General features: G+C 39.9%; 1 protein-coding gene across 2 annotated transcripts; it reads right to left on the bottom strand.

Moving 5' to 3' along the window:
• Positions 1 to 8,488: 8,488 nt before the first annotated feature.
• dguok (deoxyguanosine kinase) lies at positions 8,489 to 13,075 on the bottom strand. 2 transcript variants are annotated; one of them, XM_058375677.1, is made up of 7 exons: positions 12,747 to 13,075; positions 11,473 to 11,591; positions 11,127 to 11,308; positions 10,884 to 11,031; positions 9,365 to 9,480; positions 9,070 to 9,181; positions 8,489 to 8,935 (listed from the first exon to the last, which is right to left on the bottom strand). In XM_058375677.1, the coding sequence occupies exons 1-7, from the start codon at positions 12,976 to 12,978 to the stop codon at positions 8,909 to 8,911; spliced, it is 936 nt and encodes a 311-aa protein (XP_058231660.1). In that variant the 5' UTR covers positions 12,979 to 13,075; the 3' UTR covers positions 8,489 to 8,908. The 2 variants fall into 2 exon arrangements, with proteins under 2 accessions (XP_058231660.1, XP_058231661.1); XM_058375678.1 differs by having other exon boundaries at positions 9,070 to 9,169; positions 12,747 to 13,072.
• Between the last annotated feature and the right edge of the window lie 13 nt (positions 13,076 to 13,088).

The raw sequence follows: 13,088 nt of genomic DNA, 5'->3' as shown, positions 1-13,088 counted from the left end.
TCATTCTACAGAAACGACAGGTGTATTTATATGAAATTCGTGAGAATTCGGGTTTTTTTTCATAGAATGTACTGAAAACACTGATACACTATAACGGTTTAGAAAGATCTTGTAACTGGTATGCTTTACTAGCAGAATCACCTCTAGAATTGGTGATTTGTGGGTTTGAAAACATGAAACATGAAGGTTTGGGACCGACGTGTGCCGTTGTAACTTTCAAAAACTTTCTAAAATATTTCATTGGTCTGAGATCAACCATGATTGAAGACCATTCAGTTTTGTCTCCAGGTTTAGAAAGTGTGTAAGTAGGCCATGATCTAACGAGCAGTGGCGCTTCTCATCACAACACTCCAGAGTGTTATTCGGGTTTTATAACATTGTTTGCTTGTTTTCATTTTTACTACCAGTAAACTTTATTAAAGTTTTATGCTTGTTTAATAAAGCTTGCGCATCCCATATAAAGGCTACAGCCATGTTATTGATTATTTATAAAATACTACAGTACAGGCTAGTTAGGCAACCAGATTTATTAATATAGTAAAACAATGCTTCACACTTTTGGTAAGCTACAATTCCTCATAACAATGAACAAAACTTAGATTCCTACGGACGCTCGTTTGGACGATACGCCATCTATTGGTAATGGTATAGAAATGCGGTGGTAGAAATTTTTGGAAAGAAAAAGCCTTTCTTGCTCCTGAGTAGCGTCAATCAGCATGTAGTATTCGTTTTATTCATTGATTTACGCACAATGATGAACAAACATATGAAGCACACCTTGATGATGAAAACGATAAAACCCCTCCTTCAATTTAATCCCTTTAGTTGTGTTTTAAAATACAAATAAAATAAGAATAATTAACAAAACACTTTTTATTTCAAAACAACAAAACATTTACAATGACACCTGTTTACACACTCCTGCCATTAGAGATTACAGGAAGACGTCTAATATATTTTGTTCAATAGAACAATAGAAAAATCAAGGGAGGCTTAAGGCAATTTGACATAGGGTTTTTAGACATATTGTGTTGCAAATAATAATAATAATAAGAAGAAGAAGAAGTTTAATTTTATTCTGCTCTTCCTAGCTCTGCTCCAGATCTTTCAAATTGTGTAGGGATCTCCTGTGCACAGCCCTCTTTAAGTAATTTCATGGGTTTTCGATATAATTTAGACCTAGGTCTTTTTTAACATTAAGCTTTAAATGTAGGCTGCAAAAATGTGGGATGAATAAACAAATCACAGTCCAAAATAAACCATACAAACTGTGCAGGGAAGATAGATTTGATGACTCTATCCTTTGTATCCACATCTTAAATAATTCTGTTAAGAGGATACAAATGCAAGCGATAAAGATTGCCACACATTTGTCTATAACTGGACATATTAACTGTCTGTACAGGCAATATCTTAGGATGCCTATATATAAATATCCAATCAGAGCTCATCAAATGTATGGTTTGAAATGCCATGTATGCCTTTTAAACATGTCTATTTTAGTGCACAGGTGTACATGCAACCCAGCGCTGAAAGTCCCTCATTATGAGAAGCTCCAAATCTACTACACAAATCACTTAAACCATTAGACCGAGGATTGATAAACTTAAATGACAGCAGGCATGTAGGAGACGACTCTCTCAGTCTGAAATCCGGGTGAGATACACTATATTGCCAAAAGTATTCGCTCACCTGCCTTGACTCGCATATGAACTTAAGTGACATCCCATTCCTAATCCATAGGGTTCAATATGACGTCGGTCCACCCTTTGCAGCTATAACAGCTTCAACTCTTCTGGGAAGGCTGTCCACAAGGTTTAGGAGTGTGTTTATGGGAATTTTTGACCATTCTTCCAGAAGCGCATTTGTGAGGTCACACACTGATGTTGGACGAGAAGGCCTGGCTCTCAGTCTCCGCTCTAATTCATCCCAAAGGTGTTCTATCAGGTTGAGGTCAGGACTCTGTGCAGGCCAGTCAAGTTCATCCACACCAGACTCTGTCATCCATGTCTTTATGGACCTTGCTTTGTGCACTGGTGCACAGTCATGTTGGAAGAGGAAGGGGCCAGCTCCAAACTGTTCCCACAAAGTTGGGAGCATGGAATTGTCCAAAATGTCTTGGTATGCTGAAGCATTCAGAGTTCCTTTCACTGGAACTAAGGGGCCAAGCCCAGCTCCTGAAAAACAACCCCACACCATAATCCCCCCTCCACCAAACTTTACACTTGGCACAATGCAGTCAGACAAGTACCGTTCTCCTGGCAACCGCCAAACCCAGACTCGTCCATCAGATTGCCAGATGGAGAAGCGCGATTTGTCACTCCAGAGAACGTGTCTCCACTGCTCTAGAGTCCAGTGGCGGCGTGCTTTACACCACTGCATCCGACGCTTTGCATTGCACTTGGTGATGTATGGCTTGGATGCAGCTGCTCGGCCATGGAAACCCATTCCATGAAGCTCTCTGCGCACTGTTCTTGAGCTAATCTGAAGGCCACATGAAGTTTGGAGGTCTGTAGCGATTGACTCTGCAAAAAGTTGGCGACCTCTTCGCACTATGCGCCTCAGCATCCACTGACCCTGCTCCGTCAGTTTACGTGGCCTACCACTTCGTGGCTGAGTTGCTTCCACTTCCACGTTCTTATAATACAGCTGACAGTTGACTGTGGAATATTTAGGAGCAAGGAAATTTCACGACTGGATTTGTTGCACAGGTGGCATCCTATCACAGTTCCACACTGGAATTCACTGAGCTCCTGAGAGCGACCCATTCTTTCACAAATGTTTGTAAAAACAGTCTGCATGCCTAGGTGCTTGATTTTATACACCTGTGGCCATGTGATTGGAACACCTGATTCTGATTATTTGGATGGGTGAGCGAATACTTTTGGCAATATAGTGTATGTCTAAATCGAGGAGGTCAGAGTTAGCACTGCTCGCTGTGTTCTTGTCAGCCATTCCTTCCTCTTCCTATGTGAGTAGCTCTTCAAACAGCCAAGACATGTTCCAGGATACAGATTTCATCATGTCTGCCCAACTCAAGATAGCTCACATGTGATGGACAGTATTCATAGACTTTGCAGCTTGACAAGGTCCAGACAGACATGGGTCCTATTGGGTCCTGGCACTAACGCACTGTAGAAAATAGCTTGCCTTGATTTGGATGCTTTTCTAAATTTTTGCTTACAAAGATGTCACCAACACAATCCATTATTCTGTTCAAGGACAGATTCCAATGATGTAGTGTCTGTCAACAGTTAATTAAATCTGTAATCAGCTAAGTATCTGGATGTGCTGTAGGTCCTAATTGGAAAAAAGCACAAATAACTTAGAGAGGGGTCGACCTGAGTCAGGACAGAAATGGTGTCATAGGAACTTCTGTAACTGATCACACCTGAAGCAATTCCTATAATGAAACACAGAGCGAAGTAAGAAGACAAACCCACTGAAATATTAGGATATAGAAGAATCTAATATTGAGTTCTGCATACATGTTGCCACCAATACAACTTTCCTAGCAGCTCTCCCACCTTGGGGCATTGCTTTCATGCTGCTCTCTAATTATTTTGTGGCAGCGCATCATCAGAAGCCACAGTCACAACTTTGCAATCTACATTCACAAGTGCAGTGTTGTCCATATAGCAAAGTGTCCAGGATTAACAGGTGGGATGTGGTAGCTTAGTGGTTAAGGCAATGGACTAGTGATTGAAAGGTTGTGAGTTTTAATTCCAGGTCCACCAAGCTGCCAATGCTGGGCCCTTTAGCAATGCAATGAAATAAAAATGCAAGTCGCTCTGGATAAGGGTGTCTGCTAATGCTATAAATATAAATAAAGCTTTTGCAGGTAAGTCAACATCATGTCCATCTTAAGAAAAAAAAGTAAGGGCAAATGGGTGGAGCTTGGTGCGGCAACGGGTGTCAAAGGGTGGTGAAATTATGGCTGGGTATGAAATCACTTTTGTGATAAAGAGGTAAAGAAGTTGGACCCAACTCGCATACACCTCTGGGATGCTGGGCTCATAGTGCTCATTAGATGAATTCATGGGGCACCCGATCGAGCACCATTTGCACCATCTTGTTCTTCTCCCAATAATCAGTAGTCAGGCATCGTGGATGATTACACATCTCTTGATAAAGCTGTCAATGCTTTGGAGTTGCTAGTCCAGATAGTAATAGCACTTGCTGACATCCCCTTGCCTTTCCAGTTCATCAGTCATGCTGGTCATACAAGCATGGAGAGGCTATGACGACTATGGCGGCTTTGACAACCTTCTCTGGTAATGTCAACCAGTCTGTTCTTATGGGTGTTGACTGTGGTGAGTCGTTGTTGGAGTAGCATCTTTTGGCCTACTGAATCCTTGAGCCTTGGCATAGTCCTCTCTGCACTCAGCAAAGGTAGCATTCATCACCAGGGCATCTGGGGGATGCCCTAGCATCATGCTTACGCTTTGTTTAGGCTTTGCCATAAGACACGACTAAAAATGCTCCAGCCGACATGTTGCACCATCTGTTGCTGAACCCTTATCATGCTTTGGCTAATATTGAATTCCACAGGGAATGTTACAGCTAATTTCAAACAAGACAAGAGGAGGGAAGAAAAGGCTTTCAGATAAACAGAAGGATTGTATTTATCATGCATACACACTACCTTCATAATGCCTGCGCTTATATAAAATTAGTGTGTAGACTGGATGCAACTCTACACATACTGCAAAGGTTAGATAAGGGTTCAATTTTAGCTAAATAAATTTACAGCTTACATACTCTGCATACACGTTTGTATAATTATATACAGAAGTGTACATTCCTTGGTAGATGTATTTGAAATGCTCTCCATAGTCTTGCTGTTTGACTTGGACAGTGTCCTGAAGTTCCTCCATAAATCACTTGTTAAACCACAAAGTCACCCACTAGTAAGGGTCTTTTGTCAGGCAACACAACATCAGATCTTGACAATTTGTGTGTGTGCAGTGATGAGTTATGAGAAATTAAAATTCAAAGAAAAATTGTTAAAACCAATATGTTTCAATTCATTTTGCTAAGCAGGTTTTACAGCTTAATTATACATGTCTAAACGTGTTGCTTCTGCATCTTATCACCTCCAAACAATCTACATGTATGTCCTCATCAGTAGTTTCATCCTTACTCTTAAAGGTGAAGCCCCAGTAGACAAGGCAAAATAGGTGCACACCCAGACTCCAGACGGTATCAGATCTGTCACATATCCATGTGGAAGGCCAGAAAGCTGGAGTGAATAAAGGACACAATACTATACATTTTATCTTACTAAATGGTTCCTGCTTATATTAAAAAGGGAAATTCAAACCTGAATGATGACTTGAGCAATGAAGTCAAGAATAGCATGTATTCATAAGCCTTAGTTCACTCAATAGCTTTCCAGATGGCTTATTTCTTGACTGGCAAGCTGCAGTAAATGAAAATTATTTGCTAGTAGCAAATGAAGGAAAATAATCAGACATATGCGCACACACACACAATACACACTATATGAACCCAGCTCCAGTTGTGCTACCAACAACAGATACGTGCTGCAAAGGCCTGTCTTCTGTCCTCTGTAAAATGTCCAGATTTGATAATATAGTTACTTAACTACAAAAAATATTGTTACTATGGAGCTTATCCATACCAAATTTGTCTTGTATTTCAATCATGTCTTAACTATATTCATTGTCTGGGGCAACAGAGCATAAAAGGTTCCTGTGGAAGGCACCAATCCTGGTTCTCAACTTGTCAATTGACCTAACAAACACTGTGTAAAAAAATACACAATACAAATCTGTTATGATGATAACTGCCTTGTCCAACCTTCAGTATTTTCTGTAAAAGAAATATCTTTAACTTGCATGTCTACCATAGGTATATTTATATTTATTCATACACCTGTTATATTTTTTTCAATTTTGAATATTGCTGAATTGAGAATTTTGTTTCAACATTCACACAACACTACAGCACTTACTCCATTTTAATCATCCATTAGAAATAGGATCCCTTTAGCTCGGGTTCATCCACAAGCAGAAATATTTACTATATTTCTGCAATAATATGACCCAAAACATCACCAGAAGTCCTAAAGTAGACAAAGTGAACCCAATAAAACAAATAAGACAAAAATAAAATACTTGGTCATTTTTATATTGAGAAAAATGATCCAGTATTACATATCTGTAAGTGGAGAAAGTATGTGAACCTCTAGGATCGCAGGCCAAATTAGAATCCTGAGATATATGTTTTCAGTCATTGGTCTGATCCAGTATCAGTGAGTTCCCTGGTTTATTTCATAAATAAAAATCTATCAAAGTCTGATCTTCACAACACATGTTGAAGTGTATTATGGCATGAACAAAGGAGATTTCTGAGGACCTCAGTAAGCGTTCTTGTTGCCCATCAGACTGGACAGCCCCACCTACTGGTCAAAAGTTACAATAACATGCTAAATTGCTTTGGCTATTGGCAGACACAGATTAAACATTCAGTTAATGTAAAAAAAAAAAAAATTATATATATATAAAATACAATATAAAAGACACAATGTAAGAAATTAAATAATTTTATGGAATTGCCTTGACAAAAGAACATTTTATACATACAAATTCTATAGAGACTTCTTTAAATGTACTTTTGATAGAAATTGTACGTTTTTTGGGTCCGTCTTGCAAAATAATAATAGTCCTTAATAGTTTGTTCTGATAAAAACTGTGGTCTCATGACATTATAAAATGGGCATGATGAAAAGCATAGGTTTCACAGACAAATGTGACAATCTTGACTTTTTGGTCGTTCCTTCCCCTTCAATAGATGCCCAGGGGTTGGCCTAGCATGGACTACAGTGAGGGAAAAAATTATTTGATCCCCTGCTGATTTTGTACGTTTGCCCACTGACAAAGAAATGATCAGTCTGTAATTTTAATGGTAGGTGTATTTGAACAGTGAGAGGCAGAATAACAACAAAAAAAAAATCCAGAAAAATGCATTTCAGAAAAGTTCTACATTGATTTGCATTTTAATGAGTGAAATAAGTATTTGATCCCCCATCAATCAGAAAGATTTCTGGCTCCCAGGTGTCTTTTATACAGGTAAGGAGCTGAGATTACAGTAGGAGCACTCTTGGGGAGTGCTCTTAATCTCAGCTCCTTAACTGTATGAAAGACACCTGTCCACAGAAGGAAGCAATCAATCAGATTCCAAACTCTCCATCATGGCCAAGACCAAAGAGCTGTCCATAGATGTCAGGGACAAGACTGTAGACCTACACAAGGCTGGAATGAGCTACAAGACCATCGCCAAGCAGCTTGGTGAGAAGGTGACAACAGTTGGTGCGATTATTCCCAAATGGAAGAAACACAAAAGGACTGTCAATCTTCCTCAGTCTGGGGCTTCATGCAAGATCTCACCTCATGGAGTTTCAATGATCATGAGAACGGTGAGGAATCAGCCCAGAATTACACTGGAGGATTTTGTCAATGATCTCAAGGCAGCTGGGACCATAGTCACCAAGAAAACAATTGGTAACCCACTACGCCGTGAACGACTGAAATCCAGTAGCACCCGCAAGGTCCCCCTGCTAAAGAAAGCACATGGACAGGCTCATCTGAAGTTTGCCAGTGAACATCTGAATGATTCAGAGGAGAACTGGGTGAAAGTGTTGTGGTCAAATGAGACCAAAATCCAGCTCTCTGGCATCAACTCAACTTGCTGTGTTTGGAGGAGGAGGAATGCTGCCTATGACTCCAAGTACACCATCCCCAGGTGACAGGACAACTGCACCGCATCAAAGGGACGATGGACGGGGCCATTTACCGTTAAATCTTGGATAAGAACCTCCTTCCCTCAGCCAGGGCATTGAAAATGGGTCGTGGATGGATATTCCAGCCTGACAATGACCCAAAACACACGGCCAAGGCAACAAAGGAGTGGTTCAAAAAGAAGCACATTAAAGTCCTGTAGTGGCCTAGCCAGTCTCCAGACCTTAATCCCATAGAAAATCTGTGGAGGGAGCTGAAGGGTCAGCCACAAAACCTTAATGACTTGGAGAGGATCTGCAAAGAGGAGTGGGCCCAAATTCTTTGAGATGCGAGATGTGTGCAAACCTGCTGGCCAACTACAAGAAATGTCTGACGTCTGTGATTGCCAACAAGGGTTTGCCACCAAGTACTAAGTCATGTTTTGCAAAGGGGTCAAATACTGATTTCACTCAATAAAATGCAAATCAATGTAGAACTTTTTTGAAATGTGTTTTTCTGGATTTTTTTGTTGTTATTCTGTCTCTCACTGTTCAGATAAACCTACCATTAAAATTACAGACTGATCATTTCTTTGTCAGTGGGCAAACGTACAAAATCAGCAGGGGATCAAATAATTTTTTCCCTCACTGTATATGACACCTTGTATATGGGATGGATCTATTTCCCACCACTGGGCTTATTTTAAATAGTTATTTTGACATTCTTCTAAAGAAACTAAGAAGATCCTGCAGAAACAGTTTATCTTTATTTGTGGTTAATCAGCATGACTTATCACAGTTGTATGATAATTACTTTTGAACAGTTTTCCCATAAAACATATGTATAGATTTCTAATATCCACTGTATAGGTACCCTTTGTATATCATTTCTAGATTGTCCGTGGAAAAAAATGTTTTCGGTCTTCAGAACTGAAGATGTGTACACGTGTGTATTCTGTTCTTCATGTACACATGTAGAAGAAGCTTAAGTCTGGCTTTCTTGAAAGATCCAGTGTTGGCTGAATGTATCATTATTAACAGCTTATGGTCATGTGAGGTTGTGAAGCAATGGAAAAATCCAACACCAATAAAAAACTGTATACAGCATGGATAAACAGCAGAAAGTCCAGAGGTCACAGATTCCTGTTTGGTCCTTTCCTTTGATATTCATAATTCCTGTATGAAGTTAGTGACCTAAAATAAAAATATTTTATCACTGAATTATAGTGAATTCTCTCTCAAATAGAACAAATCCAAAGACAGAAAGAAATTAGAGTACATATGTAATATCGGAATATCACACACAATAATACAAAAACATACTACACCTCTGTAAGAAACTTGGTCTGAATCTGAGAATCACTTTCAAACTCCAGATTACCATCCAGCACCAGAACTGGAATATTTTTCAGGTGATCAAAGTGAACCCTGCAGTGAAAACTGGGATTATAGTGTTTTCATGGAACAGAGGTTGTTATGAACTATTTTAACTAAAATATAAAGTATAACTGAAATATATTTATAACTAAAATATATTTATATCATTTGCTTACATTTTTTTCAGTGCCACCAACAATAAAATGATACACCAATGACATTCCAATAAATGAACAACAAACTCACTTTGTAGATTTGTTTATAAGCCAGTGCTCATGCTGCTTATCCAGTGTCTCCAGGTAGTCCAGCTGTATTCCCTGCTCCTCTTCTCTACCTCTGCGTCTCAGCCGCTCCATGCAGGTCTATAAGACACAAGCAGTAAATTTCATCCTAGATTGTTTACCGCATATTGCAAAAAAGCATGAATGGGGATACTTCTGTTGCCAACAAGACTAGTCTTCCTTTGTTTCTAATTTTTATGGCTGAAATATACTACAAAATATACTGCAAACATGAATGAAGCCAATGAAGAAATCTTTTCAGACATTTGCTGTGACCTTGACCCTGTTTGGATCACTTTTTGAGATATCGCACTAAAAAAATCTCAAATGCACACACAACCCTAAAACATATGTCCACCACATAGCAGGGGAGATATACTGATGCACAACACAAACACTAAGAAATCCTAGATGACATTCCATATAATCTGAGATAACTGATTCCTGTCCAGTTTAACTGGAACATCTGTACCCCTGCAGGATTACAAAAGTGTGTGTATGTACACACATACACGTCAGCTCCGGACAAAATTAAGAGACCAATTCTTGGAGACAACAAAGCTACAGACCAGCAGAGGGCGAAAACAACTCTCCACTGACCGGATGACCTCGACTTCATTTGAATGTCATTCAACAACCATAGGATGACATCAAGTGACCTTCAAAAAGAATGGCAAATGGCAGCTGAGGTGAAGTGCACGGTGAGGATGGTCGAAACAGGCTCCTAGAGGCAGGGTTGAAGTCATGCAAAGCTAGAAAAAAGCCAGGCTGAGGTTTGCAAAAGACCATAACTAATGGACTGTAGAGGACTGGAGTAAGGTCATCTTCTCTGAATTTTTAGCTTTGCCCAACACCTGGTCTCCTAATGGTTAGACGGAGACCTGGAGAGGCCTACAAGCCACAGTGTCTCGCACTTACTGTGAAATTTGGTGGAGGATCGGAATGTGATCTTTCTCTGGAACGTGATCCAGAGGAAGACGGATGGTCTTCCAAGCCATCAAACACAGCAGAGCTGTTTTAATTTTTGTGCCAGGAGTGGCAAAAAGTCACCCAACAGCAATGTGAAAGATTTGTGGACAGCATGCCAAGACGCATGAAAGCTAAGACTCAAAATCAAAGTTATTCCACCGAATATTGTTAGTTTAAGTTAAAATATTAGTATTGTGTTGTATAAACATGAATATAAACTGAGTTCTGAAAACACTAATATGCGGCCTTTTTTAGTTATTTTGACCAGTTATATAAATAAATGCTCTAAATGACTAAGTTTATTTGGAATTTGGGAGAAATGTTTATAGAATTAAACAAAAATGCTAATTTTATTCAAACACAACAGACCGTGTGCTTATAAGAAAATATTTCACACTGTCATTTGTACTGAAATAAGTATATATATAATTTTAATGAAGAATTTTCTCAATAAAGAATTTTATTCTGATAATTCATACACAACGTTCAGGGATATTAATTTTCACATCACTGACCTGTGGTGATGCCCTAAGGTATATGATTCCTTCTAGTTGTACCTTAGGACCAAATTGCTCAACAAGAAAGGAATGCCAGTCCTGATATACAGCCCACTCTGTGGAGTTTATACAGCCTAACTGAAACATGTTCTGAGCAAAAACATACCTGAAAAGGAAAAGGAACAGCAACATGGATATCAGAGACAGAAAATCACTGATGAGAATAAACTGAAATGAAGATGTCCGTGTGCATGAATTCACCTGTCACTGTAGACGGAACGCTCGTACACCTGAACAGCAAGGTCTCCTGTTTCCAGTAACCGAGTAGGAGGTGGCTGGAGCTGTGTGCGCATACGGCTCATACAAGAAAACGTCTGAAAGGTGTAGGACCAGCGTTTGGGGTCTTGATACATCATTTGCAACAGGTTGGAAGACAGCATTGGCTACAGGAAGGATAATGGAAATGTAATATTAACATGAAATGTTATCTGGTTTAAAACAAATGCAGCCTTTGTTATAATACAGTCATGTACTACAAGTCATTGGTTGTCCTAAAGCACAGTTTTTGGAAGGCACAGAATAATGAGGATTACAAGAGAATTCAAACCTGTGTTATTTGTGAAGTTGCCTCTTCAACATTTTGCCATTTGCTGACAGGCTCAGGTGTGACTTCCCAGTTTCGTCCTGCATTGCTCAGCAACCTTGCAAAAGTGGACTTTCCAACAGCTGAAGTTTCCGAAAGATATATAAAAACAACATGACAGTTAAAATGACCACACACAATAACATCATAACAAAATGGATTCAGCTGGAATAATAAATTACATCTGCTTTGACAATCTTGTTTTCTGTCATCATTCTGTCATTCATATATTTCAGTTTCTGTATGTTACAGTTTAATGCAACTATAAGCAGGGGTTCTACATTAATTACTGTTTTATCCAATTTCCAAGAAAGGCAGAATCCAAACTAAACATGAAGATTGGATTTAAATGGGTTTGAGTCTTTTTTAACCACAGGCCTTAAGTCTGCAAGATGTTTGGGGTTTTTTTTTTATTCTTGCATTTGTGTAGAACATGTTGCAGAAAAACACACAACGCTTCATTTCAACTGGAGAACCTGCTGTCGGCCATAGCATTATGACAACCTGCGTAATATTGAGTTGGTCCCCCTTTGGCTGCCAAAACGGCCATAACCTGTCAAGGCACAGACTCCACTAGATCCCTGTAAACGTTCATCAATGTGATTCATCAGACCAGGCCACCTTCTTACTTTGCTCCGTGGTCTAGTTATGATGCTTATGTTCCCATTGTTGGCGCTTTCAGAGGTGCACAGGGGTCAGCATGGGCAACCTGACTGGTCTGCAGCTATGCAGCCCCATACGCAACAAACTGTGATGCACTGTGTATTCTGACACCTTTCTATCAGAACCAGCATTAACTTCTTCAGCAATTTGAGCAACAGTAGCTCGTCTGTTGGATCGGATCACACGGACCAGCCTTCACTCCCCACGTGCATCAATGAGCCTTGACCGCCCATGACCCTGTCTCCGGTTCAGCACTGTTCCTTCCTTGGACCACTTTGATAGATACTGACCACTGCAGACCGGGGAATTTGGCCATTCGTCAAACTTGTTCAAATCCTTACGCTTGTCCATTTTTCCTGCTTCTAACACATCAACTTTGAGGACAAAATGTTCACTTGCTGCCTAATATATCCCACCCACTAACAGGTGCCATGGTGAGGGGATCATCAGTCTTATTCACATCACTTGTCAGTGGTTATAATGTTACGGCTGATGGGTGTATGTATATAATTCAATGAAACTATTAGAGCACATACAGAGGTTAAAAGGAAGTTATTAATGAAATGATTCCCTACCTATGTTTCCCTCAACAGAAAGCCTCTTTACACGTGTTACTGCGTCCATTGTTTGATTAGATGAGTGACGCCTGGAGTGTAGAAGGAACCGCCGGAGCTTCATAAAGCTCTCTAACTGTGTGTTTACATTCAAGCTGGCTGTACAGAGAAGCCGTGAAAACAGGGCGCAGAGTCTCAAATCTGACTGAAGAGGTTTCAAGACTCGCTTAAAGGACACACACTGAGCAGACATGACCCCGGATTAAACTGCGCTCATGGCAATGCGCGCTCCAGGACCACAAACACTGATAATCACGCACGAGGAATCAACGGGGTACTGTGCGCATGCGCTAAACAACCGAC

This window comes from Hemibagrus wyckioides, linkage group LG22 (genome assembly GCF_019097595.1).
Source record: "Hemibagrus wyckioides isolate EC202008001 linkage group LG22, SWU_Hwy_1.0, whole genome shotgun sequence".
In the NCBI taxonomy this organism is placed as follows: domain Eukaryota; kingdom Metazoa; phylum Chordata; class Actinopteri; order Siluriformes; family Bagridae; genus Hemibagrus; species Hemibagrus wyckioides.
This window is presented reverse-complemented; position numbering and strand designations above follow the sequence as displayed.